Source organism: Arvicanthis niloticus, chromosome 21, assembly GCF_011762505.2.
Source record: "Arvicanthis niloticus isolate mArvNil1 chromosome 21, mArvNil1.pat.X, whole genome shotgun sequence".
Classification (NCBI taxonomy): domain Eukaryota; kingdom Metazoa; phylum Chordata; class Mammalia; order Rodentia; family Muridae; genus Arvicanthis; species Arvicanthis niloticus.
The window spans coordinates 24,387,080-24,415,007 of record NC_047678.1 but is presented as its reverse complement, the minus strand read 5'-3'; the positions used below and the strand labels follow the sequence as shown (position 1 = coordinate 24,415,007).

The 27,928-nt window shown below is 43.0% G+C and overlaps 1 protein-coding gene across 3 annotated transcripts in view; it reads left to right on the top strand.

Annotated features, from left to right (window-relative positions):
- Window positions 1–25,642, top strand: part of Dnajc13 (DnaJ heat shock protein family (Hsp40) member C13) — a 101,378-nt gene extending 75,736 nt beyond the window's left edge. For 2 of the 3 annotated variants that reach the window (XM_034483755.1, XM_076917382.1), the window contains 15 exons: window positions 1,456–1,569; window positions 2,416–2,532; window positions 3,614–3,791; window positions 5,593–5,684; window positions 7,346–7,445; window positions 9,652–9,726; window positions 10,057–10,169; window positions 11,395–11,564; window positions 11,686–11,728; window positions 12,102–12,275; window positions 14,276–14,455; window positions 14,705–14,845; window positions 16,309–16,452; window positions 20,270–20,369; window positions 24,790–25,642. In XM_034483755.1, the coding sequence (XP_034339646.1) occupies window positions 1,456–1,569; window positions 2,416–2,532; window positions 3,614–3,791; window positions 5,593–5,684; window positions 7,346–7,445; window positions 9,652–9,726; window positions 10,057–10,169; window positions 11,395–11,564; window positions 11,686–11,728; window positions 12,102–12,275; window positions 14,276–14,455; window positions 14,705–14,845; window positions 16,309–16,452; window positions 20,270–20,369; window positions 24,790–24,896 (1,848 nt within the window). In that variant the 3' untranslated portion in view covers window positions 24,897–25,642. Of the gene's footprint in view, window positions 1–1,455; window positions 1,570–2,415; window positions 2,533–3,613; window positions 3,792–5,592; window positions 5,685–7,345; window positions 7,446–9,651; window positions 9,727–10,056; window positions 10,170–11,394; window positions 11,565–11,685; window positions 11,729–12,101; window positions 12,276–14,275; window positions 14,456–14,704; window positions 14,846–16,308; window positions 16,453–20,269; window positions 20,370–23,795; window positions 23,905–24,789 lie in introns of all 3 variants that reach the window. The other variant, XR_013105561.1, reaches the window with a different exon arrangement.
- Window positions 25,643–27,928: the final 2,286 nt, after the last annotated feature.

The following is a 27,928-nucleotide window of genomic DNA, read 5'->3' as shown; positions in this document are numbered from 1 at the left end:
GCTACATAAATGTATTTATACATCAGTATTCATGCATATTTCATGATAAAAATAAGCACTACTTCAGCGACCTCCCAACATGTGTGTCTCTTTGTGAGGGCATTGGGAAGCAGTCTAGGAAAACAGTGTTGAAGAGTTAAACTGTAGAGCTACACTAAGTACATGCTGAGTGTTTTATGTAAGAGAAGCTTCAAGATTTTAAAAGGTTTATTAATTCAGCGCTTAGGTTGTTCATAAAGAAAGATTAAGAAGAGGCCAGCCTTAGCTACAAAGTGCGACCTGCTCAAAAATAAAACAAGAAAGAATTAAGTGAACAGGTCAGAACCCATATTTGTTGTCAGAAAACTAATGGAGTGGTGGATACACACCAGATGTTAGCTGTGGTCATCCTGAGAACATACAACAGAGGACCGGTTTTTCTTTTTTCTTCTTTTTTTCTTTCTTTATTTTTGTTGTCTATTACTTTTATGAGGAAAAACGTCCTCAGGCTTCTAAAATTCCAAGTGCTTGTAGAGTTTAAGCTTTCACTTGCTTTGAAGTTGTATATGCTTGTGGTGGTCTGTATGGGGATGCAGTTCCCATAAGGAGGAACAAGCAGTGTTCTCGGCTGGATCTTTTACTCTCTAGTTTGATGCTTTTTGCTGACTGCAAACATCCTCCTCAGAAATACTACCAAGTTCATGATTACTGTCTGCAGCCTTATAATGTTTTATGTCAAAATCAAGTCTTTATATAATTTATATCTATATTTAATGAGATATTTATTTTAAACTGCTAGATCTCTTGAGTGAGAAGTTTTCTCATAATTTATTTTCCTCACATAGGCTATAACCCTTCCTAAACAGTTCTGATAGCTGGGAACCAGACATTAAATATATGAGCCTAAGAGGCCATTCTCATTCAAACCACCACACATACTCTACTTTCTTCCTGGCCTAGAGCTTTGGAAATGAGAAATGAAAACACTTTTCATTCTGTCACTTGAGATGTGGAATGCATTTATACTTCGAGTTGAAGAAAGCCAAAAGGAAGCCCCATCTATCTGCAGAGCTCCTCAGCTGTGGCCTGAGTCAGGGCAGAGACAGGCCATTCAAGCTGCCACCCCACCCTACCCCACCCCGCTTTATTTTCCTTTCTTATGAGTGTGCTTCCGAAGTCAGATTTTGCTTTCAAGTATATGTATGTGAAACAAGTAGGTGTGGCTGTCTTAGAACTACTGCTAACTCAGTACTTAATAGTGCACGGGCAGAACTGGGTCTGGCGAGTGGCTTGAAATAAGGCTCAGATTTCAGTCCCAGTTTCACATTTACTCAGACAAGAGCTGTGGCAGCTTTTGTAGCCTTGGTTCTTCTTAACTGCAAGAAGGAGAGCATCAGCAAGCTGGTCAGACTGACAGGGATCAATCAAGGTCTGTTACCTCAGGGCCCTGACTTAACAGTAACCCTGTCTCCCTAGATCCTGAAGATGCTTAACAGCAACACAGAGAGCCCGTATTTGATGTGGAACAACTCCACAAGGGCAGAACTCCTTGAGTTTCTTGAGTCCCAACAAGAAAATATGATCAAAAAGGTATGTGAATGTTTTATATTTTCTTAGGTGGCTTATTCTGATTAAATGAGTCTTAATGAAGCAATGTGCTATTCACCAATTAAATGTTTAGTCAACAGCTCTAACCACCGCTTAGCTGGGCATTTCAAGGATAGCCTGGTGTTATGAACTAGTCCTCTAGGGTGTGAGGGAAGACTCAGGAGCTGGGAGCACCTACTGCTCCTCAGAGGACCAGAGCTGTATTCCCAGCCCTAGAAGCAGCTCATAATTCGTGTAACTACAGCACCAGGGGGATCTCTGACACATCTGCCCCAGAGTCACCTGGACTCACCTGTACAAACCCACACAGACAGGCACACACATGTATTTAAGTCTTTAAAACACTGCATTAGGATTTTCTCATTGTCACTACTTCCGTACAGTCAACATCTGTTTACAATATTAGTGCACTGGGAGAATTGGGCACTTTAGTTCAATTTATTACTTGTAACTCCCAGTCTGACTGTAGTGTGCCGTGCACGGGCACGCGCGCACACACACACACACACACACACACACACACACACACACACACACCCTATAGCATGGCTGAGCCAAGTGTCCACTGGAAGAATGAGAAGAGTAGTGTCATAGTATGTTTCATCTGCCAGCTCTGCCTCATCCAGTGCTCTTCTGAGACTTGAGGATGAGCCCTGATGATCTAGCAGAAGTAAAACGTTCTGTCACTGCCTGTTCCAGCCATGTTTGCCCTCTCTCAAAGTGAGTGCCCTTCTTGACATATTCGGTGCATTATTATACAAAGTGGGGTAGACTTAAACTGGACATTGAATTCTTACATCTAACAGTCTTGTTTTTCTTTTTATAAAGGGCGATTGTGACAAAACTTATGGGGCAGAATTTGTCTACAGTGAACATGCCAAAGAACTTATTGTGGGTGAGATTTTTGTTAGAGTCTATAATGAAGTTCCAACTTTCCAGCTAGAGGTAAGTGCTTGGCTTTTAGTTTTGTCTGATGCTGTTGATCATACCTACTAAGGTCTAGTGACTCTTTCACATTTTACAGATTGATACCTCTTTACTGGCCAACTTCTTTAGACGTTAGCCTGGGTGGGTGCCGCAACCCTTAACAGCTAGCTGATGAGCCTCGTGATTGAGTTCAGTGGTTCTCAACCTGTGGGCCAAACAACCTTTCTCAGGGTTGCATATCATATTACATTATGATTCATACTAGCAAAATTATAGTTAAGAACTAGCAAAGAAAGAATTGTATGGTTGGGGTTAACACGACATGAAGAACTGTATTAAATGGTGGCAGCATTAGGAAGGTTGAGAACTGTGGGTCACATTGTTGAACACTCGAGTTTCATGCAGCTCATAAACAGCTGCTACTCTTATTTGCTGCTTTGAGGGGAAGGCAAGAATTTTGTAATTAAATAGCTTGTAAAAAGAGAAGTAAATCATAACATGTGTTTGCTTTGTGGCCCAGCTAGCCTTGAATTCAAAATTCTCCTGTTTCAGCCCCCCAAATACCTAAGATTAACAGTCATTTACCACCAAGTTGGGTGAGAAATAATGCTTTGTTTTAGAACTTGTTCTTGAAATTGGTATTTACCAAAATATAATGTATATTATTATTCACAGGATTAGTAAGTAGGTTTAACTAGCTAGCCTATAAAGTACGTTAAGTGGTTGGTAAAGGCCATTGGAGACCTAACCCCTGAATTTCTGATGTAATTATATATACTTTTTATATTATAAAGGTGCAACATAATTGTAAAAAAACACATTATGTATGCTCTTATTAGATTGGTAAAGGGGACAGATATCCTAAACACTTGTACCAAGATACTGGTCAAAGTGTGGAAAATGTCAGAAGATGAGGTAAATTTTATTTGGTTTTGGCTTTTCCCACTCCTTGATGGAGTGCTGTCTGCATAGCTGTGTTCATTTGTATTTACAGTTTAATCACATCCATTCTGTGGCTTGAGGTTCTTTATTTTACTCTAAAAACCTTCAGCATAGGCTATTACAGTGACACATTTAAATATGCATATGCTTGGCTTAGGTTCCAAAAGAGTTTGCTGCAAGTCTGTTGGATTACATAGGCTCTCAGGCCCAATACCTGCACACATTCATGGCCATCACTCATGCTGCAAAAGTGGAGTCTGAGCAACACGGAGACCGCTTACCAAGAGTGGAAATGGCTTTGGAAGCTCTGAGAAATGTCATCAAATACAACCCAGGTGCGTGATTATCCCCTCGATTCATAGCGCCACCATTACAACAGAGCAACCAGAGTTTCAACACATTCTCAGTTTTATTGTGGAGGCTCAGGGAAAACCACATTGGCTCTTCTGCTCCATGTGATATAGTAATAAAGGGAGTCGACTTTATTATTGTCTCCTACCTGTAAATAAGTCTGGGAGAGACATTGGGGACCATGTTTAGAAGAGTTCATGTTTAAGAAAGAATAAACTGGAGTAACATCGTTTGTTATTGTGGAATTTCACGTTACTGGTATAGATTGGCAGGTCATGTTTATGTGCTTGTATTTAGTTCTTAGATGATCTAAATGTTCCCTTTTTGGTCCTCAACACAGTACTATTTGCATATGGATACTCATATTTTTTTCTTGATTTTTTTCAGAAAAATTTTCCTGAAGTTTTTTGTGTGAAAATGGAATAATTAAAAGACTAAGAGTTTTTCTCTTGAATGTCTTTTTAAAGGACATTCTAAAGGTTCCAGATAACCACTAAAGCACCTGGCTCTGGATGGGTACAGTGCAGTTAAAGCTATAACCTTAACACATCCTTCATTTCTAACTTATGCCAGCAGTGAGACCCTACACAACATAAATTCAGTTCAGATTTCTTCAAGATATTTATTTACCTTCTTCAGGGAATATTGAAGTGCTATTATAATTTTTAGCTTTTTGGCATTTGCCAGTTTTATTCAAATAACTAGTAACAATATTAGAAAAATTAAAAACTTTTAAAACCCAGAGAGAGCATCATTCTGTGTTGTTGTGGTTGACATTGTAAAATACTACTGGTGTTTTGAGGCCCAGGGAGACTTCAGCATAGGAAGTTGGTGGTCTGCACTAGTAAAGCAGCAGGGCAGGGCAAGCACAGGAACTTAGCTCCAATCCCTGTGATGATCCTGTGTTGGGACCATGCTCTCCGCACTCTCCTGAATCCCAGTGATTAGTAGTGACTGTTCAACCATATTGACATGTGGTTTGAAGTTTGCAGGCTTGTTGGGGATAAAGGCATCTAGAACTTCAAAAGATTACAGTTTTTATAGCTGTGCAGTAGCAGGCAGTGGGCTTGCTTAACTGACAAGAGTGTCAGCAGGTGTGTGGGGTTGGTACCGAAGCAGGTAAGAGTGGAAACATCACTGTTCTCTCAGGAAAAATCCTTGGTGCATGCGTATCAACTTGTTTGTACGTTGTCTTTATGTGGCAGACTTCTGTTCTAGTCTTAGTTAAAGGCTAAATGATGTCAGATGCTCCCAAAATTCAATTGGGTTGAGGGAAGGGATAATCCTCAGGTCTAGACACAGCTGTGCCCAGTATGCACAGTCAGATCGCTATCATCATCAGAGTGTGATCGAGAAAATAAGTGACTCGTTGTCTTCGTTACCCTCCCCAAAACACCAACACCAGCAAGCCCCACAGTGCTTTGGTTCACTTTACATGGTGTTGGGGCTGCATTTATGTGTGTCCAGAGGCTCATGCAGCCTGTGGGCTGTAGGTGGAAACCACTAGAAGGAATGAGTAAAGTTACCTTACTCTGTTTAACATTTGTGAGTCGTATTTGGGCTGATTATTTGAAATTTTTCTTGTTTTTAGTCTGGGGCTAGAGGTAGGCATGGAAGCAAACCCAAGAAACTGATGTTCTGCTGTTTGAGGCTTAACGCCCTGGACAGCTTCTAGATGCCCCTCAGAGTTTCAGAGACACAGTTCACAGCCAATGGCGGTGTTTGCCAAAGGCCTGCAAGTGTACTTCTTGTAAATAAATAAAGCTGCTTCTTCTTATTCCCTAGGTTCTGAAAGTGAATGCATTGGGCACTTTAAGTTAATATTTTCTCTTCTCCGAGTCCATGGAGCTGGTCAAGTGCAGCAACTGGCCTTAGAGGTAAAAATGGCTTGTGCTAAGGAATGTTGTATTTCCTACCACTTACTGTCAACGGTTTGAGACTTGATTAAACATTATCTAAAGTTAATGAAAGCCTGTCTGTTATATTCACTCTGTCTATTAGGCCAAAATCATGTATTGAATTAATGTAACTATCAATGTAACTTTAAAGAGCAAATGCTGGACACTGTCATTCAGGGTGGTTCTATCTGTCATTCACATGCGTTGGGACCTAAGTATCTTGTAGAGTGTTGTGTGGGGTGAGTTAGGGACTAGGCTGTTTTTACTCGAAAGTTTAGTAGCAACAGATAAACAAGAGGAGAAGGCAGTTCCCTGTCTTGATGCCCACAGAAGGATGTACTGTGACCGGGACACCTCCTGAGGATTGACCCTAACCTCTCTCCTCTTAGCTGCTCTCTCTCTCTCTGTTGTACACATAGCACAGAAGTAACTGTTTCAGCAAGGCTTGCAGACCCTTGGTGGAGAGTTAGAATATCACAAGCCTTTGTGAGTTAAGGCTCCCAGAGAAGTTGGAGGCCCTTTCTCAAAAAGAATGAAACCATAGATGCTGTTTAGATTGCAGCTGTTGACAGGATCAGGAAGCCCCTGGTCTTGGTAGTGTTTGTCCAGGCAACTAAGTCATCCACAGATGGCCCTGTCATTATAATACATGGTTTATTACTGAAAACACCAGTTTCAACCCTGCAAGAGCGGGTACAGAGTAGCTTTTAAAAACAAGCAAACAGCACTGGGTAATGTGTCCTAAGATTACGTTTCTCAGCCTATCACATCCTTAACAGAATAGTCCTTAAACATGTCAGATAGTGTTAACAAGCATTTTCTTTATGTTGAGGACGTTTACTTCCTTCAGAGTTGTTTTTTTTTTGGGGGGGGGGCGTTGAAGGCAGAGTTTATTATGTCACCTTGGCTGTCCTGGAACTTACTCTATAGAATCTCCACCTGCGTCTGCCTCCTGAGTAATGAGATTAAAGGCTTGTGCCACCACCACCCAGCCATCTAGTAACTTTTTTTAAATGTATTATTTATTTACATCCCAAATGTTGCCACACACCTCCCTCCAGTCCTCCCTCCCAGAGTTCTTCATCCCATCCCCTTCAACTCTGAGAGAGTGCTCCTCCCATTCCCCAATCCTGGGACATCAAGTCTCTACGGGATTAGGTGAATCTTCTCCCACTGAAGCCAGACAAGGCAGCTACATCTTGTAACTTTTTAAGCAAACATTAGTAGGTCTAGAATACAGTGTTCTGAAGTGCTAAAAGTGGTTCAAGTGGCATCAGTCTTTAGTTATATTCAGCAGTGGCTAGAGAAAGAAAAATACATCAATTTCTCAATAATGGAGGTTAGAGTAGCTTGTTGTATTAGCTACTAAGGATACCTTCTCCTAAAGCAAGAGAGAATCATAGTGAAGACCCATCCTCCCTAACTGCTCTCCATCTGTGACCACAGTTCAGGGGGAGGGGAGCATTCAGTGTCAGACAGCAGGTTTCTCAGATGATCACATTAAGAGCCAATCTTTTGAAATTAGACTCTTCAAAAAATTAAGTGTTTTGTCTTCCAAACATGTTTGTCACTTTTATAAAACCACCACTTCATTTAATTTAGGGTCACAATTATTTAATGTCTTGTTAATTAATTTTCAGGTTGTGAATATAGTGACATCCAACCAAGACTGTGTCAATAACATTGCAGAATCCATGGTTTTGTCCAACTTGTTGGCTCTTCTACACTCGTTGCCATCAAGTAAGTGAATGCGCAGATGAACCACAGCCTGACAGCTCACAGGGAACAGCAGTTCACAGTTGATACACATCAGACACACGTCATCCATGCTGAGTTCTGGAGTATTTGAAGTAGTAGTTACCATACTAGATTTGTCTTTCTAATTATGTTTTATATAAGTGAATGAAATTCCATTGTTTCCTATATAAAAGTAGAATCTGAGGAGTAAAAAACGTCTAAAACCTCAGGAAAATAACCTGGAAGTGTCAGTTTGTTGAGCAGAGCCTAGGTATGAATAACTGAACACATGCCAGCGCTCCATGCTGTATTTTAATTATAAGATTTCGGATACTAGAAAGTATGCTTAAAAGTAGTGATTACTGTGTACTTAATCCTATGCCTGTTATCATTTATTTAATACCCATAGAGATATCACCGAGAAGATTGTAGAATACAGCAGCTTGATTTCCTGAGTACAGCTTGTGCTGATGCCAGTTCCTTGAAAGCAGTAGTTTCCCACCATAATAGTTGGCCATTGTGCTGGTTCTAGCCTTAAGGTTGCTTTGTGGAAGGTCATTGAAGTATCAGCCATTTGCAGTACAGTTCCAGTCACAAAATAAATACTGTGATAGATTACCAGTCAATTTAACTAACTTCTGGATTGTGTGTGGACCTTAATTCTAACTCCCTTCAGTCTGAGAGTTGGGCCTTCATGGATCTTCTTGTATTGTTTGTTGGTTCTTCATGGTCAACTAATCGAATGGAGTTGTATTCTTCATAAATACTGTTTTTTTTTTTCTTTTTAATAAATAGCAAACTTGGAATAGCTTTAAAATGGTAGCACTCAGGAGGCAGGAGTAAATGGATCTCTGAGTTCTAAGCTAGCCAGGGTTACACTATGAAATCCTGTCTCAAAAGGAGGAGGAAGAGGAAGAGGAGGAAGGGAAGGAAAAAGAGGAAGAGGAGAACAAAATGGCAACCTTAAAAAACCCATTTGCAGATTATTATTGCCATACCTACATGTTTAGGTGGTTTTTTCTTTTTCAAGCTTTGTAATACTTAATGCAAAACCAAGCTGGTAGGTAAAGTAAAACATCTCAGTTTCAAAATGTAAATTTAGGAGGAAGAGAGATGGCTCAGCATTTTAGAGCACTGGTTGCTCTTGCAGAGGACCTGGGTTCACGTCCCAGCACCTACGTGGCAGCTCACAATCATAACTCCAGTCCCAGGACATCCGACACCCTCTTCTGACCTCGAGGAGCACCAGGCACAAATACTGTGCACAAACATCCATGCAGGCAAAATATTAATACACATAAATAACTTCTAAAAAGACAAAATATAAATTTATTCCTGCTTCATTTATATAGCATAGCCCATATTTTATTCTTTTTTTGTTGTTTTGTTTTTTGGTTTTTTGTTTTTTGTTTTTGTTTGTTTGTTTGTTTTGTTTTTTGTTTTGTTTTTCGAGACAGGGTTTCTCTGTGTAGCCCTGGCTGTCCTGGGACTCCCTCTGTAGACCAAGCTGGCCTCGAACTCAGAAATCCGCCTGCCTCTGCCTCCCAAGTGCTGGGATTAAAGGCATGCGCCACCACCGCCCGGCACTTTATTCTTACAAGTTAAATATCTGCTATTTAGATAGTTCGGCCTGCTCTCACTTTCTAAGGAACATAGTCACTGTTTGAATCTCAGTCAGTACTTGTCAGCCTCTCCTCGCAGTCAGCTCTCGATTCCTTTGGCTTCTTGACTACGAACATCAGTGCATCAGTGGTTGACGGGAGCAGGCTATGCCCAGAAGGACACTGTTGTGTCCTCAGAGTGCAGCTGTGTTACAGTTGTCTCTTTCTCCTAAGATGGTAACAATAGGTAGAAATCTTAGGTGCCTAATAGGCTGTCCTCTGGGTGCTAGGAAGTAGTGATTGGGGCCATGCAGGAGACAGTGAGGTAGGAAGACAGTGTAGCATAGTGGTCCTGAGTGTGGACTTGAGAGGGAAACAGACATAGGTGGGAAAACCAGACCACCCCCTTGCTGTGAGACCTTGGGCTGGGTGGGCTGGGCCTCAGCTTCATCACGACACAGCCATAGCCCACTTGCCTTGCTGGTTACCCTGAAGGTGAAGTATAATCATGTGACACAGTGATAGAAGCTTGAGTCCGCACACATGGGTGCTCTGTAAGTGCAAGCTGGTGGTTAATGCCATCCCTTGATCTGTCTTTTGGTCTGCAGGCCGACAGCTTGTTCTGGAGACTCTCTATGCTTTGGCGTCAAATACAAAGATAATCAAAGAAGCCATGGCAAAAGGTAATGTACACCGCTCTTTCTCATCCATCCAGCTCAGTGTGCTGAAATAGAATGCATGAAAGTGTTGTTAGAGATCTAAAACCTCAAACAGCTGGCTAGTCATTGTGGTGGCCCCGGTTCCCAGCCGCACAGGCTGAGGCAGGAGGTTCGTTTGAGCCAAGGACTTTGGGTCAAACTAGGCAAAATAATGAGACCTTATCAAAAGACAGAGACTAAGATCAAAAGTATAAGATGCAATGAGTTGAAATTACATGGAAAGTGAATAGAGGCTGTACTGATGAGAAAGTCACTCTGCAGTTGAGCATTGGTCTTTTCTTCTTTCTTTCATAGGAGCTTTGATTTATTTATTGGATATGTTCTGCAATTCAACACACCCACAGGTTCGATCCCAGACAGCAGAACTTTTTGCCAAAATGACAGCAGATAAACTAATAGGTCCAAAGGTAAGCACAAAATAGTAGTTATTCTGGTAATTATTTCATGACATTTGATCTCATGTCTGTCTGGAGTGACAAGGACAGGAAATGCTTTTCTGTGGAAGCTGAGCTTGCTCTTCTCTGTTAGGGAAGCCTGTGCTAAAACTCAGAAAGCTCAGGAGAGTATGGAGCAGGGTGTTAGCTGCTCACTATACTCTTGAAGAGAAGAGTTGGGTTGAGCTGAGGAAGTGGCTCAGTGAGAACATTGCCTGTCTTGCAAGCAAAATGACCTGAATTGGAATTCCCAGCACCTTGATACAAAGATGTGCAGGCCCTTATGTACCTGTAAACCCAGCATGGAGGAGCTGGAGAGGAGATCTCCACAACAGATGGTGTGTAGGCCAAGCCACTGTCCTGTCCTGGGCAGCTGAGGAGCACAGGCATAGACCAGAGGATTAGGTACAGTCTGCTGGGTATAAATCTTCAGTCAAGTGTGTACAGCAGGTTAGGGATCAAGTTAAATTTTCTGCACCGGAGAGGCAGGCGGATTTCTGAGTTCGAGGCCAGCCTGGTCTACAGAGTGAGTTACGGGACAGCCCGGGCTACACAGAGAAACCCTGTCTCGAAAAACCAAAAAAAAAAAAAAAAAAAAATTTCTGCACCGGAAAGGCTGTATAACTTCAAACCACTGCTTACAGATGAACCGATGGGCCATTCATTCAAATACTAAACTCATGGTTCTGTTGCACATAAATGAACCTGAACAGAGAGAGTATTCTGGAAACTTCACACGAGGGCTTCTAAATTTTTTCTTGGGTGGATATATTGGTTGGCCGGTCAGTCGGTCCGTCAAGAGTCTTCTATTTTATGACAGTTGCTTACACTGTAGCTCAGGCTGGCCTGGGACTCCCTAAATAGCCCAACCTGCCTTTAACTCCTGTCGGTCCCCTGACCTCAGCCTCTTGTGTGCTGGAATGACAGGCGTAAGGTGCCATGCCTGGCTGGAGTGTTCCCAGGTTTTTTAACTGCAGGGAGCAGAGAAGTAACTGGATGGATAAGTATGGCAGCTCATCCTGTTAAGGTTATCTTGGCATTGATTAAGTGTTATCTTTTCTCCCTCTCCAGGTCTTGTACTGTCACTGATCTAACCTGTAGCATAGATTGCACTGTTACCCTGTCTTAGAAAACTTGGAATAAGTCAGATACTGAGATGTTTGCAGTAGCCCTTAAAACTCTGAACTTCCTCCCCTAGGTTCGAATTACATTAATGAAATTTCTGCCCAGTGTATTCATGGATGCCATGAGAGACAACCCTGAAGCTGCGGTGCATATATTTGAGGGAACTCACGAAAATCCAGAGCTGATCTGGAACGACAGCTCCAGAGATAAGGTTTCCACAACTGTCAGAGAGATGATGCTGGAGTAAGTACAGATGGGATCCCGGGGGACATGCTCCTGCTCTGCCTGTCCCACAGCACTTGTTCTGAAGGTTGGTGTACAAAAGTTTACTGTTCCTACTTTCTCCTCCCCCCCTCCCCCCAAGGCACTTTAAAAACCAACGGGACAACCCTGATGTGAACTGGAAGGTAAACTGTACTTTTATTTTATAGTTTTGTTGTTGTTGTTAATTCCTGTTGAGTCAGTTTGTCAGCCTGTAGCTATTAGTTACTCTGCTCTTAAGATAGATGCATATGTCCATTGGAAAGCCAGGCTTCAAACACATGTAAAAGTAGTAGTACTTAACATTTGAACTAAATGACTAAAGGCGTTATTGTAGGCTACATTAAAAGGAAATCTCTTAATTACTATAATTTTATTGTGTCTAAAACACAATGCTAATGGCTATTTTTATATTAGTTTATTGTATGAAGATTTCATTAATGGTCTTATATTTCTCATTTCACAGACAAGTGATAATTTAAGATGGCTTACTAGTGATTCTTTCTCCTCTCTTTAAAGTTGCCTGAAGATTTTGCTGTGGTGTTTGGAGAAGCAGAGGGTGAGCTCGCTGTTGGAGGAGTTTTCTTGAGGATATTTATTGCACAGCCAGCTTGGGTGCTGAGAAAACCTCGAGAGTTTCTTATTGCACTGTTAGAAAAGTTAACTGAGCTCCTGGAGAAGAACAGTCCACATGTAAGCTTCATCAGTGAATAGTTGCTAAGTATACTAGTTACATTTCCCTCAAAACCTCCACCTCACTGACCGGGGAGCATTGGCTGCCTCTCACTCTGATCACAGCTCCAGGACCAGGGGTCTGTAGTGGTGGGGTGTTCACCTAGAATGTGCATGCTCTGAGGGTGCTGTTCAGCAGCTGGATTTGAATCCACATGCACATATTAAAAGGGGGGAGGGAGAGAGAATGAATGAGAATGTTAGTTGAATAGTGAAACCCTTCGGTAAAGTGGTTGTTTATTGAACTAAGTTAGAGCTGTGCATATTGAGAAAACACTATTCTTACAATTGTCAACACTCTAAAGGTTTTTCTACCTATACAAAGCTGAAGAGAAACATTAAATGCTAAGTTTTTCTCTGAAACTGTGAAAGACTCTTCCTTCACCACAGAAACTGTCAGCAGGGCTGTAACAGTACCTGGTGAGTGGGCTGTGCCTGTCCTCACCACCAGAGGCTGCTCAGAAAGCAGAAATGATGACATGGTCTTGGGCTTGGTGTTCAGGCCATTCTTCCTAATAGTATGAATACAGATGTTTAAAGTACAGAGACCAATCATTGCTGAATTAATCAGTTTAGCCATAGAGCAGGCTAAATGAAGAGCCCAGGCTATTTAGTTTGATGGTTCTGGACCACCCCAGTCTACTGGGATTAGCTCTATGGTTTGTTGGATCTGCCTCATTTGCCGTGTGCAGTTTTACCTACCTATGAGGTTGAGCTCATACTGAGTTAATATGCGTGAGGTACTTGGCTTAATGTCTGCCACATTTAAGTCCTTGAAAACTGTAACTGTCATTAGCTTAGTGAAAAAAATGTAAAGATAAAATTGTAAGTGTGACTAAGAGATGGCTCTGCAGCTAAGAGCCCTTGCTTCTCTTGCAGAGGGCCTGGTGATCTCATTTCTCTCTGGCCTCTGCAGGAACTGCACACATGATGCATGTGATAACACAAACATACATGCAAGCAAAACACTCATCATCAGCTTAAAAATAGGGTTAACATACCAAATATTTGCCAGTGTTCCTCTTCATAGCTGTGTTTCTCTGGTGCTAATAGTTTTGCTGTAACATGGCTTCTTGTAGCATAAAACCCTCAGCACCAAGTATGTAGCTCAGTTGTAAAACACTGAGTATTCTGAAGGCCTATGCTCAGTCCCCAGTCTCTAAATGACAGAGGGGAGAGTGGAGATCCTCAGAAGCTAGAATAGGGAACACACCAAGAATGTCCTCATGTGTCACCTCTCTTTGTAGGCCATATTGTGGTTTCTGTGTTCCTTTCAGAAGCATTGGGGGGTGGGGGGGGAGGGAGGAGAGAGAGGGAAAGAGGGAGGGAGAGGGGGAGAGGGAGAGTGTGTGTGTGTGTGTGTGTGTGTGTGTGTGTGTGTGTAATAGTATGAGGTGTATGTCTTTGAAAGTCATGCTCTACAATCAGAAGGTCTGCTATAATGGTAGTTAGATCTATTAAACATAGGTCATACATTTCTATTCAGAAAATATAAACTGATCCCCAAAGCCAGGTAGTAATGTCTGTGTAAATCTTCTAAGAGCTGAGACAGTTCTGGATGGAAGCATTTCAGTTAAGGGGTTGTTGGCATGTGATAGGAATCTCCATAGACTGTGGAGAAACACTAGCTACTTCTGCATCCTCTTGTGTAACCCAGTCTTACATTCTCACATAGCCAGTTAGGAGTGATCTTTTACCCCACCATAAAAACACAGTATACCTGGCCCGGTGAGGGCTTCTTAGAATGCAGTGGCACATCCTTAGGTCCTTTGGTTTGTGTGCCTTTTATCAAAGAGAGAGAAAGTTTATTGCTGTCTTAGGATGTGTGCCTTGGATTTGAGGTGTCAGCACTTGGAATTTTTAATTCCTAGTTTTGAACAAATGTTTTAAGGCAATTTAAGAATTTTTTTCAGTGCTTTATGGTTTATTGGCTCTGATTTTTTTGTTGTTGTCCTTCCCAGGGAGAGACTCTGGAAACACTGACCATGGCCACAGTTTGTCTCTTCAGTGCACAGCCTCAGTTGGCAGATCAAGTCCCACCATTGGGCCATCTTCCCAAAGTTATCCAGGCAATGAATCACAGAAACAATGCCATTCCTAAGAGTGCGATTCGGGTTATTCACGTCCTGTCTGACAATGAGGTATTGACGAGTCTGCTCAGGAGCCTAGAGCTCCAGGGTTTATGTGCTCTATTTGATGGCACTTCCGAGCCTAAGACCCCATTCTACTGTATGCATTTTAGCCGTTTCAGTGGGATGATTAGTAGAGATGGAACTTAATTTCCTCATAAACAGCGAAGTGGGTCTTAAATTGCATTTTGTTCCAGTAGAACTCACCTTGCTCTGTATAATAGTCTGCTCTACAAGTATCCTTGTCTTTCGGGTTCTCAGCTGTGTGTTCGAGCCATGGCATCTTTGGAGACCATTGGCCCACTGATGAACGGAATGAAAAAGCGAGCAGATACTGTTGGTCTGGCTTGTGAAGCAATTAATCGAATGTTCCAGAAGGAGCAGAGTGAATTAGTAGCACAGGTAAGTGACTGTCTATAAACAGTTTCAGGAAAGCAGGCATGCCAGACCGACATGTTCTGTGCGGGAGGCCTTACAACTTTGTGGATGCACCTTTACATTTTGTTCACAGAAAGGTTAAAGGCTCACCAACTTCCTTTCTTTTTCCTTTTTGCATTCACTGTTAGCTTCTTTGTAAAAATTACTTCATTCTCTTCGGGTTCTGTTCATTCATCCCTTGTTTCTTTAGACTCATGTTGAGCCTAAGGAGGCCCCTCACCTAGAAGGAATCGGACTTAGTGGGTCTCGGTGTACACAGACATTGAAGGGAAAGAGTAAAGTAAAGTCAGGCAAAAGTGAGCTTTCTTACTCTGGGCACAGATACCACATAGCCTCACCTGCGCGGTCATCATGCTCCTGGAAGCAGGGAATGTGATTAGAATGTGAGGCCAGGTGAGGTTTGGGGCAGTGTTGCTCACTGTAGGAAGCTTCAGTTCGTGGTTCTGTTGCACTATGGCAACTGCAGCAGATAGTGTGCCACATATCGCCAACCCACTAAGAGTGCATATAGGTGTCCTCACCACAGTAAAAGATACTAATTAGCTTGATACACTGTACAGATAGATCTTCACATAAAAATATGAAATAAAAAACTTCTCATTCACCTTTCATCTTCAACCTTTGACAGCAAACCCTGCCAGATGACAAAGTGACATCTGCTGCCCTTTAAACTGGAGACAAACCCCCACATCTGTACATGGGCCTCTGCTTCCCCTTGCCTCCTCTCCCCCAACTCAGCCCTCCACTCTCTGTAAACAGGCAAAGGTGCTAAGAGGACATAGCTCTGAGGTGACTGGTGTAAGCTAGTCTGCTGCAGAAGCTCTGCCCACCCTTCTCATCTGAAGTTAAGCCAACATCAGGCCCATCTCTCTGTGCACACCACAGTTACTCCCACCACTCTGGAGTCTGAGAAAGTTATGCGACACTATCTTGTTATTTAGCTCTTAACAGGCTGATAACTCCATGATGACTGCACAGAGAGTGTTGTAGGAGGCTCCAAAGGTCGTAGAGTTCTTCAGAGGCTGCTGCCTGTTCACAGTGATGCCATTAGTGCAGGTGACCCTTCTACTGTGGCTTAAAGCCTGGCTTCTGCCCCTCCTGGGTCCGGATGAAGGTTCTCTTATGCCCAGCTCGGTGTACCACTGTTTTCCCTGTGTGCACTGATTTTCTTATCTGAAATAATAATTGTGCTTTATTGAGTGTTGAGAAGATTATATAATTGATGCATAGCATTCAAGCAGTTGGTAGAACTGAATAAAAATCACTTTATATACGAATGCTGTTTCTGTTTAATACTAAAATAAAAAATTTGCATCTGCATTGAAATGCTAAAAGCAGGCTTTCCTGCTGTAGATACGGTCCTCCTGGTGACATTGCATCTCTGATTTTCTTCATTGTGCTCATACGATGCTGACTGTTCGTTCCAGGCTCTGAAAGCAGAGTTGGTCCCATACCTCTTAAAGCTGCTTGAAGGCGTAGGCCTTGAAAACCTCGACAGTCCTGCTGCCACCAAGGCCCAGATTGTTAAAGCTCTTAAGGCGATGACTCGAAGTCTGCAGTATGGAGAACAGGTGAGTCTGCGAGAAGCACCATTGTGCTCCTGACTACGAAGTGTCTTCAGAGCCAGGAGCTTGGCTGTCAGCAGCCGAGAACCTGCATTTAATTCACTTACAGGGGTGGCCAGTGTTAGTTTTGCATAACTGCTTCACAGCTGTAGGAAATCACAATCTTGTCGCCAAAAGACTTGCAGGGAGAGTCCTTTTCTGCATAGTGATGGTATGTTCTGCAGTTCAAGAAGAAAACAAGTAGCAGTCTTAGTGTGGAAGAATTTGAAACACTTAGGATAGAATCAGGTACCATCTAAAAAATCTGAACATCATTTTAAATATTTTTATTAGTGCTCGTTTGTTTTCTTTTACAGAACAGCTGTGTTAATATGTTTCAGTGCACATATGATTTCAGGCCTCTGAAGAATTCACTTTTCATCTTCACTTTTAATTTATTTCAGTTTACCAAGAGGTATGTGTGCACGTGCACATGCTTGCATAAGTACATACATGCCAGAACTCACATCTGGAGGTCAGGACAGTTTGCAGGAGTCTGTTCTCTCCTTACACATATAGGTCCTGAAGATTGAATTCAGGTTGTCCAGCTTAGCAGAAGGCACCTTGACCTGCTGAGCCTGTCTCCAGCCCCTCTGTTACTGTTCCATCTGAAGATTTCATCCTCTTCACTGAAGTGATGTCTGCAGTTCCCTTTCCTGTTGCTTCGATAAACTACTCTGGCAGTTTTAGGGAGAAAGGCTTACTCTGGCTCACTTTTGGGGTCCATTGTAGGTGAGAATCCAGGTGCCAGGAACTTAAAGCAACAGGCACATTGGATTCAGAGTCAGGAAACAAAGAGCAATAAATCAATCTCTGCTGCTGCTCAGTAACTTTCTCCTACTTGAGTCTGAGATCCCACCAGGGAGTGGTGCACTGGGGTGAGCAGGCCAAGATCCCACCAGGGAGTGGTGCACTGGGGTGAGCAGGTCCTTCCACTTCAGTTAAGCCATTCCAGACAGTTTTCCACAGACACACAGACATGTCCAGGAGCCCATCTCCAGGATGAGTCAAAATTCTTTGAAATCTTGAATGTATATTGCAGTTGACAATTAACACTAACCACCACCACACCACCCCTTGTCACCTTGCTGCAAATACATCATTTTTAAGCCATAATCTTTCACTGTTTGTCCACAGAGACTTATGACCATGTGATTACATGAAATACACTCAGTCCAACTTTTTAAAAGTTCCCATGGTTATCAACAGTTTCAACTTTAAGAGTCTAAAGTGCCTTATCTGTGTGTTTCTATAAAGGTAAAATCAAGTTATATGCATATAATGACACAAACGAGAGCACCCAAGCTTGGCAAGGAATGATCAGGCCAAAGCAAGATCAAATTCCAGATCCTGAACAAGAAAGCCCAGTTCAGTGCAACCTCAGAGGCTTGTAATAAGATGCTCTGGCCTCAAAGAGCTTATGTTGCTTCACCTCCTCTATTCCTGGAACTTTCCCATGGATCCAGGGCTCCACTGCATCTTAGGCCCTGCCCTCACAGCTTCATGCAGTGGCACCCCAGGAATGCTGGGGGGACACCCACCTACAGGCCTTGTCTGCACAGGTGCTCTAATGCAGTGGCACCCCAGGAATGCTGGGGGGACACCCACCTACGAGCCTTGTCTGGCCGAGGGTGCTCTAATGACCTCCTTAAACTTTGTTTTCTTTTATGTCTTCAAAATCAGTCCTGCATGGATGCTATTGCTAGGTTCTGCCTCCAGCTCAGGAGGGTCCCTGCCAAGAAACACAACTGCCTCTGCTTCTGTGTGTTGACTCTGAGGAAACACTTGCAGGGGTTGGTTATTCTTAAAGAATAGGAAACCCATTCACTGTAGGCTCTCTTTACTTAAATGAATCTGGAGCATCATAAGATAGATCTCTGAGGGGCAGGGTTTTGCCCAGGGACATTATTTTCTGTTGTCCTGATGCAGCATGGGAAACTTCTTTTCAGTGGTACTAACCTCATTAGCATCAGCCCGGATGTTCTGTTTGGGGATTTCCTCTGCCATATGAATTAGTCTATTATCTTTAACCTAAACTTCACCCAGGTTCTCAGAACATGGGCAGAATAATTAGACCAGACTCTGGGCCAAAACATCACACAAATACCCCCAGCCCAGCTCCTGGCAAAGTCCTTGTTCTTTTCAGAAAGTTCATGAGCTGGGCCTCAACTCTCCCTAATTTCTCTCTGCATTCTTTTCTTCCATGTCCCACCAGAGTCTCAGTATGCTCTCTTTTCAGGAGTCAAGTGTTTTCTAATTCATACTTCCAAACTCTTCAAGTTCCTCCTGCAATCCATTTCCAAAGGCTTTCACATTTTCAGAGCAGATTTTCCTACTTCAATTAAGGCAATTTAGACAGTTCCCCATCGTCATACCCAGGTTATTCTAGATCAACCATCAGAAAACACATATTTCCAATGGCCTTAGGAACCCCCAACCATAAATGTGCTTTCATTGCTACTTTATAAACATAATTTTGCTACTGAGCAGTGTGCTGAGTTCCTGAGACCACTGGAAATTGGGGTTTTCCTGTGGTCGCCACCCATACATAGGTTGAGAACCACTGGTCTAGTTTGTTTTAAGTTGATAATGCTAGCTGTCACACATAACATGAGGTCAGCTATAGTGAACAACTAAATGGCCTTTCCCACCTCAGCAGCACTGTGATAACACGGCGCTGCCTGCCTCCCAGGCACAGGATTACCCTGTGACAGTTTCACTACTGTGTCTTCTAAATATGGGTCTGTCTGTTCTACATGATTCATTTTAACATTGAGATTTGTCCCTGTTGTGGGAAGTATTAAAATGTTTCATTTTTAAGTTTTTCATTGTGTATATATAATTGCTACAGTTTCTTTGCCCATTCATTCTGGTGAAGGTTTGGGACATTTCTGTGTGTAAATGTTCTTTTTATGCTTAGTTTACTAAACTTTCCCATAGTGAAATTAGACTTCTATGTCTCAAGAAAAGACATTTTTTTAATGTCTCTGGCTTTCTTTCAGTATTGGAATCATTTAAAATGACACTTAAAGAAGACAGGTGGCAGATGTTGCTTCAGGCCTTAACTGATGTCTAAGTGTTCTGCATAGCAACTGACAACGCTCCCAGTGTCCCATTTGTCTTCCCCTGACCTGCATTGGCATGTCTAGGAATGAAATCAGCCTAGTGGCCCTGACACCCACCCTCTGCTTGCAAAGGGGAACAAATGGACAACGGCTTCTAAAGCCAGAGCTCTCCCTCCCCCTTCTCAGATCCCCAGGCTGGATGCTGCTGCCAGGATGCGGCTGCATGAAGAGATGTGCTTCAGTGCACACCTAACTGACGGACAGACTCGGGTCTGCACCCAAGTACCTCAACCCTGATAGCCTCTTCACTTTTACTTATCTCAGTCTTATAACACACACACACACACACACACACCACAAATTATATGTTTCATAGAATGCCCATTTTATATGTGATACTCTGATGTTTTTGTCTCTTCACTTATTTTCTCGTGTGTTGTTCATGATTTCCTCAAAGACACAGCCCAGCCTTTGAAAGAAAGACTGTTTGAACGTTGTAACTTCAGTTTTCAGCATCTTTTCCCCAGCCCTTCCTAGGTTTGGTTCAGTGAGATAATGCCCTACACACTGCCTGGGACTCAGTGTGTGATGGACACCAGTTCCTGGTTCTTTCCCAGTGGCTTTTTGGCTTTGGAAGTTACGTTTCCTACTTAATTCAATCTCTTCATGACTAGTCCCTAATGTAATCATGCTAAGTAGAGGTTGCTTTACTTCTCCAGGTGAATGAAATCCTCTCTCGATCTTCAGTCTGGAGTGCCTTCAAAGACCAGAAACATGATTTGTTCATTTCTGATTCCCAAACAGCAGGATACCTCACAGGTAAGTCAGACCTTAAGATACCTCACAGAAGCCACAGGCCCTCTTCCTGCCCTGAGCAGACTTACAATAGCATTTCTGCCCTTACCTAGGCATCCGGCTGCCATGAGTGGGGATGCTGTGAGCATTTCATAAGCTCGGTGTTGATGTGTGTTAGCTTTGATCCGATGAGTCAGAGACTATAGATTAGATGTGCAGTGTGTCTGTGCTTAAGTGTTTCATTTGAATGTGAAAAGAATGTCTGTATCTGAAACTCAGTTGCCTCATCCCCTTTCTGTCTAAACAGAGAGGTTTCAAATAATTGTGTATAAAATTTTTTCTTAAACATTTTCAATGCAGTTTTGCTAAGTGTCTTTTCCATGAGGAAAATATGTCAGTGCTGTTACAAATAAGACTGCTGAGGGCTCAGAAGACACTACATGATGCTCAGGACATGTGTTCATTTGGCACACAAGCTGCCTGGTCATTTAATACCATCCTTTTCATCATTGACTTTGGCCTGAAAAGAAACAGTATTAAGTTGCCATCTCTTATAAAGATCTTCAATGTGAATTTAGCCTAATGAATAGGAGGTAACTTGCCACCTGCCTGGGATGATAGCATGTAAGTAGATAGCAGCCCCACAAGATTTTCTAACCAGAGTTGATGGAGATAAAGAGAAAAGTGTTACCAGCCACATTTCCCTACACAGCTCCATTGTTTTAATAATCATGATTGTTCTCATAGAAGTCTGTAAGAATCATAAAAATTTGATTCTCAGATTTTCAAACCCAGTAAATTTGGAAAATGATTCACTTCTTTTAATTTCCCACTTAGCTGGGACACTACTGTTTTCCCTTCTTGTGACCACTTTAATATCAGTTGCTTCTCATGACTTGGACTGAGCCCTAAATCCATAAGCATCTGGACTGTGCTGTTGTCCTATGGGTTGTGTCTACTGTTTTCTATGGAGAGATACCCAGAGTGTGGTGTTGGTCTGCCTGACGCCTGCCTCTCTCAGGTAAAACTGTATGTCTAAGTAGGAGTGTATTTAAACCCACCTAAGGCCCCCTCGGCGTGTTTCTAAAGATTGGCAGCTCATATTTCACGGCAGTGCTTTCAGTGTAAGAATGGTACAGTTGGGGAAACAGGGCCTGGGTTTCTCAGCCGAGAATGAAGTTGTCACAGCAGTGGCGCTGTGCAGGTTGGGGCCTGCTCTTCAGGAGCCTCACATGAGGCTCCTTGTTCCCTGTATACCCAGCCTTCATCAAGTTCAAGTAAAAGGTGTCAGCCAGGGCTGTTGTTAGAGCAGATGGGATTTCTCTTCAGAGACCTGGACCTGCTATGGTCCTGGAGTTGGGAGCGGAGTGCAAGAAGAGAGATGTGTCCTGTCTGTGCCTTTTCTTTGACCCACATCCCTAGATGAGTGAGGCCTCTAGGAAGCAGCAGTGATATGCTTCCTGTAGGAGCTGCAGTTGACAAACGTCTGCATAGGCACAGCCAAGTATCAGTGGTATGACCCCACCCTCATCCCCAGAAAGGGCTAGAACTTGAGTATTGTGCTGAAGCTGTAAGCAGGTTCATACTGGACAGGCTGGGCTATGAGCCATGCTTGCCTTAGATCTGCTCCAATCCTGGCACCTCATCCACCAGACTGAACGTTCTGTTTTGAGATGTTTGTTACTTAGATTTTCCCACTAATTTTACTCTACTCCTTTGAAAGGATTACCTACCTGTGCTTCAAGGATTCGCCTTCTGAGTTACCCTGCAGTTGAAGGATGCTTCCTCACTACCTGGGCTGCCAAATGCTTTGATGTTTGATGTGCTTAATCAGAATTTAATTAAAACCCAATCTTTGCTCGGTGGTAGTGGCATATGCCTTTAATTCCAATACTCAGAAGGCAGAGGCAGGAGGATCTCTGAGTTTGAGGCCAGCCTGGTCTACAGAGTGAGTTCCAGGACAGCCAGGGCTACAAATTCTGTCTTAAAATAGTAATAATAATAATACCACCAGCAATCTGGCTGAGTAGTTTCCCTCAGCCATGTGTGCCTCATTCTTCTAATGCCTTACACTTTGGCAGTGTTCTCATGAGCCCTGGGACTCCCTGGGACTTTTCTTTTCCTACTTACCCCTAGAGAACACAACTGGTGCATCTGCTTCTGAGGTACAGCTCTTCTCAGGAGCCAGAGGCACAAAGCGAGTGAGCGTCCCAGACTTGTTGGGACTCAAGTTCACTTTCCCTGGGGACAAGGGATGGGAGTAGAATTAGACGGCTGGCTTTTCTGTAAGCTCGTCATTTATACCTTTGGTTACAGTCTAGGAGTTCCAAATTTGTTCTTCAGTTCAGAATGCCCTTCATGCTCTGCATTCTTTTTACATGATTTAATAACAGGGGACTGATAACAGCCCCGGTTCAGTTTAGGAAGCATATGTATACAACTGTAAAGTTTTGTTTGTATAACTATGGTGATCAACAGGTATCAGTACCTGTTGTATCAGTACGGAATCACCCTTGTGTGTTTGCCCAAGACTCCCCAGTGCCTTCAGTGTTGCCTACTTTAATATGTAGCATTCAGGGTTTGGTGCCATAACTTTCTGTTTTGATAAGAATCAAATTAAGCCCATGTCTTGGTTTCTTTTTTTTTTTTTCCTATCACCATGAAAAAATACCCTGACAAGAGCAACTTAAAGGAAAAAGGGTTTATATTAGCTGTTGAAGGCACAGTCCGTGATGGAGGAAAAGTCAAGGCAGCAGGAGCCTGAAGCCGCTGGTCACACTACATACCTAGTCAACAGGAGATGAACGTGTGCGTGTTGGTGCTCAGCTCCTTTTCTCCATTTATATCATCTCAGATTCCCTGCTGAGGGAATGGTGCCACCCACAGTGGATGGCACTTCCGCCCCAGACAGGCTCAGAGGTTCTTCTGTGAGGGGACAGTTCTAACCATCATAGCCCACAGTCTGAATTGTTTAGGAACCACAGCCCTCTGTAGTGTTTGTGATTCTGTTCATCTGGGCCTATCTGAAGTTAAGAACAGAGTGGTGCATTGGCTCTAAGCTGCACTGATGGACTAGTTTGTTTGGTGCTTTTTTCCTAAGCAGTCTGGGAGGCCTGGTTTGCTGATTAGCAGAAGGTGAGAGCTGATAGTGTAGGCTCTCAAGACCTAAAGAAGGGAAAATCCTCTTAGTAAGTGTTAAAAGTACTTGACTCCAAGGACCCAGGCACTCTAGTTAGCTTCAGTCACCGCTCATGCAGGCAGTTACCTGTGGCCTTGCCAGCACTGGCTGTCATTTCCCATCCACAGTCAGTGCTCGGAAGCTGAGAAATGACGAAGTGGACTATGGCCTCTGTCCTACATCAGTCCCGTTGCCTTCCCTGCATCAGATTGCTCTGCTGTGTGCACGTCCTCACGACTCCCTTGCTGCTTACATTTCTTTTTTCCCCCCAGGTGTCTCTCCTTCCCTTCTAACTGGCAGCAGCCCCCTTCACCTCAGGAGTGGGCTTTAGAACTGCTCTGCCAGGCAGCTTGCTAACTTCTGTGTAGCTCTCTGAAGCAGGTAGAGAAACCTTTTGCTCAATGCATGCTGCTCGCACCACCTTTCCCGTCCTGACCCTCCAGTGTACACATCTGCCGTGTTTCCTCCGACTCAGCTAAGCACTGCCCCTGCGCAGCGCTAAACCAGTTTCTCTGCAAGTGCTTGTTCCATTGTGTGGTGCTTCTGAGATGTAAGCAAATGTCTGTGGTGTTCAAAGTCAGCTCCAGAGGCCAAAGCCCTAGGACTGCTGACAAGCTTGCTTCCAAGTGCCAGCTTTTCATGCAATAGAGACTTTTAGTCACAGAACACATGGAGACTACAACTAAAATGCTAATGTCTCCTTTGGAGCATTCTTTTGACCTATGAGAAGAATGTCCAGAGCCTTCCTCTTCAAAGAGACCTTACATAGTGAGCTATGTTCACTGGGTGTCACTTATTAAAGTGGCCTTTCTTTGCACCAAGTGAAAACTGGTTGCCTAGAATGTCCATCTCGGAAGCTGCTTATGTCGAGAATCCAGTCGTGCATCACTTTGAGATGGGCTAAGCGGGTGGGGAGGGTGTCTACTCTGTTTGTCCCCGTGTTTTCCATGTAACATAGTTCTTTAAGTACCCTGGATTGATTGATTGATTATTTGTTTATTTATTTATTTATGTAAAATTGACGTTCCCAGGTGTGAAAAGAGGGAAAGTTCCCTGTTTCTACACCAGTGTTACTGCATGAACTTTGAAATTATTCTAATTGTGTCATATAATAAAAGCCATGAACATAGGTGCTGTATTGCTGCCTGTTGAGACAGTAACACATGTAGATAATATTGAGAGCTTCCCAGTGGTTTGTACTGGGCATTGGATCCTGTGACTACCTGACTGATGTAGAAAATGCCTGCTTTCCTTTCTCTCTTGCAGGACCTGGAGTTGCTGGCTACCTTACTGCAGGTACATCCTCATCAGCCATGTCTAACCTGCCACCTCCTGTAGACCATGAGGCAGGAGACCTTGGCTATCAGACTTGACACACTCAGAGATAGTAAAAGCTGAATGGCCAGTACTGCGCCCACATTCCTCCAACCGACATGTTGAAACAGACTCCGCTGCCTTTCTCCTGGTTTCATGACAGTGTTATTCCTTTTTCTATAAATAGATTTTTATTTAGGAGAGGAGTCCATGATTCTGATGTATCACGTTCTGAGAAAGCACTCTGTGGGTCAGCCACCTGGGTACACAAGAATTTTTTCTTCTTGATGTATGTAAGCACATTTTGTTCCTTTATATCTGTTTACAAGACTGTGAATCAAAAAGACAAACTTTCTTCCTAGTTTTTATAATGTTTTTTTTTTTTTTTTAATTACTGTGACTGTGGGATTAAGCTGCAGTCTACAAACATTGGGCTAAATCTTATCCCCAGAAAAGGGCACCTCTCTCCTGCACCAGGTCTCCATGGCCGTCTTCCTCTCGTCGTCAGACATTAGATTTCTGTCTCTCCACCTGTGACTAGATCCTCAATCATTAACTCTCTGAGAGCTCGGTGCACATAGGTGTGTATGACAGGCTTCACCAAACTGAACAAGGAGCTTGTGCAAAAAAATTAAAACTAAAAATGGATGTCAAGATGTTATGTAAGAGATTAGTGTAATTGTGAAATGTTCTATACATTATCAAATATATAAAGCTTTCTATATTGAATGTACATTATACAGATCATTCATATGTGTACATAAAATTTTAAAAATAAAGGGAATTGACTGCTTTGTTAATGAGATATGTATGTTCTCTAATTTTAGCCTTTGGCAACTTCTTCAATGTTCACTTTTAGGGGAGCTGAAACATCAAAAGTCAGGCTCCTCCACACTCATATGCACAGCTGTGCCCGCCTCTGTTTATTCCTCACCAGAAACAACAGCTCAGTTACTTTTTATGTCGTGTTTAGGAATGGGCCAGATGGCTAAGGAATGTGGCAAGAGTGCAATAGTCTAATGTTTCAGGAGGGAAGTAAGGAGCCAGAGAATATTTCACATAACAGATCCTAGTGCACAGGTCTTCAGTTCCATCACAGGAAGTGTAAACATGGACATTCATGCAAACACTTGTGCACATCCTTTTTTTGTTTTGGTTTGAGACAGTTACCTCATTGTGACACAAGCCATCCTCAAGCTTGTATCAATCCCATGTGTGCATGCTGAGAGAACTTGAGTTTCAGTCTGAGGGTAGAAACCATCCGAGATACAAAAGGGAAACATTAGCAACAGGCGGCAGGAAGGTAAATAAATACAAGATGGTTGGTACGGTTGGTGGACAGTGACCCCGCGAGAGACAGAAGCCTGCCTGAACCTCAGAAGGGGCCATTTGGACTTGTGTACAGGGTGGCAGGCTGGCCATTGGCATCCAGGTCTGATAGTGGTTTGAGAAAGATCTGAGCCAGCATTGCATACCCTATTGATATCAAAAGCTCAAGGCAATTTAGAACACCGTGCCTGGAATATAGCACCATGGGAGAATGCTGACTTAGGATGTATGGGGCCCTAAGTTCAGTCTCCAGCACTGCAAAAAAATTAATTTTAAAATTAATTTGAAGCAACATCTAACACTAAATACCACTTGAAAACCACATGGAAACTACTATAAAGCTTTATGTATATGTGTGTACATACATACATACACACATACATATGAAATCATCAGATAATAAGGGAGACAGACAAAGTCACAACTAGATATTTATGTCACCATGTAAGACCTCCAGTGCCAGGAATGGATTCCATCTTGTTGAGTTGTTGGTCAAAGGAGCCCCATAAAAACCCCCAAACATCACAGGCTATTTACCGGTTGTTCTCCACAATGTGATGCTAAGGCCCAGTAACAGAAGACATTTACTTATGCAACAGAACATGGAGACGCTGAGCTGGTGGCACCCACTGACTAGCGTTGAGAGTGCCTGAAGGTGCTCTGCACACTACTGGAGGAGAAGAGAAAGCCATCAGTATTACCCAGATACAAATCCCAGGACCTACAACAGAGACCTGCCTGTGAGATGCACTGGCCAGTAGTGTTGTGGAACAAACGTATGGAACTAATTAACCAATTTTGATTGTGTTCAAAACCCGATCCATAAGATGGAATCTACATGCCTGACACTCCTAATGTGGTCAAGAACCTGACACTAGAGAGGTCATGGACTGGGGGGTTGGGGGGGAGGGGAGACCTAATATTCTGCTAAAGAAGCATAGCAGTGAAATGGCTCTGAATGTCATGCCACAATCCCCATAGATCAGTGCCTCACTCGGTCCTCCTCAGAGAAGCTTCTTGTAATAGACAGGAATTACCACAGAGACCCACAACTGGCCAGTATGCAGAGGGAGAGACTTGGGAGAATTCAATCCTAAATGGATATCTTTACCAAACCTTTCCCATCGAGGCTCAGGGATCTGTGTGGAAGAGGAGGCAGAAGATTCTAAGAGCCAGAGGGGATGGATGACTCCAAGGAAATGGTATCTTGTAGACACAACAGGACTGATGCTCATACGAATTCACAGAGACTGTAGCAGCACACACAAGACCTGCACAGGTTCGAGTCAGACAGGCTCCCCAGCACACAGGGTGTCACCCCTAACCAAGAAGTTTCCTGCAGCTGATAAACATAAGGTCAGTTTTCTCCAGTGGAGCACACTCTGGGGCAGGCCCCATGTGCAGGGGTAGTTGCCCAACACAAAACAAACTCAGTGTATCTTTGTGGACATTATGTTTCATTTTATTGGGCTGGTTGGTTGTTTGGAGCACATTTTGTTCTAATTAGTATTTTTCTTGGTTTTTCTGTTTGTTTCTTTTGTTTTTTGTGAGTTTGGGGTTTTGTTTTGTTTTTTCGGTTTTTCTGATTTCGTTTTTCAATAAAGAGAGAAAGTTGGGTGGATAAGGAGATGGATCTGACAAGTGTTGAGGAACACATGAAAGCAAAATATACTGTTGAAAATTTTAGGAAGAAAAAAGATCAGCAGTGGGTACAATCAATTTGGTGTATTTTTGCAGAGCAGATGACAACAGTAGGACACAC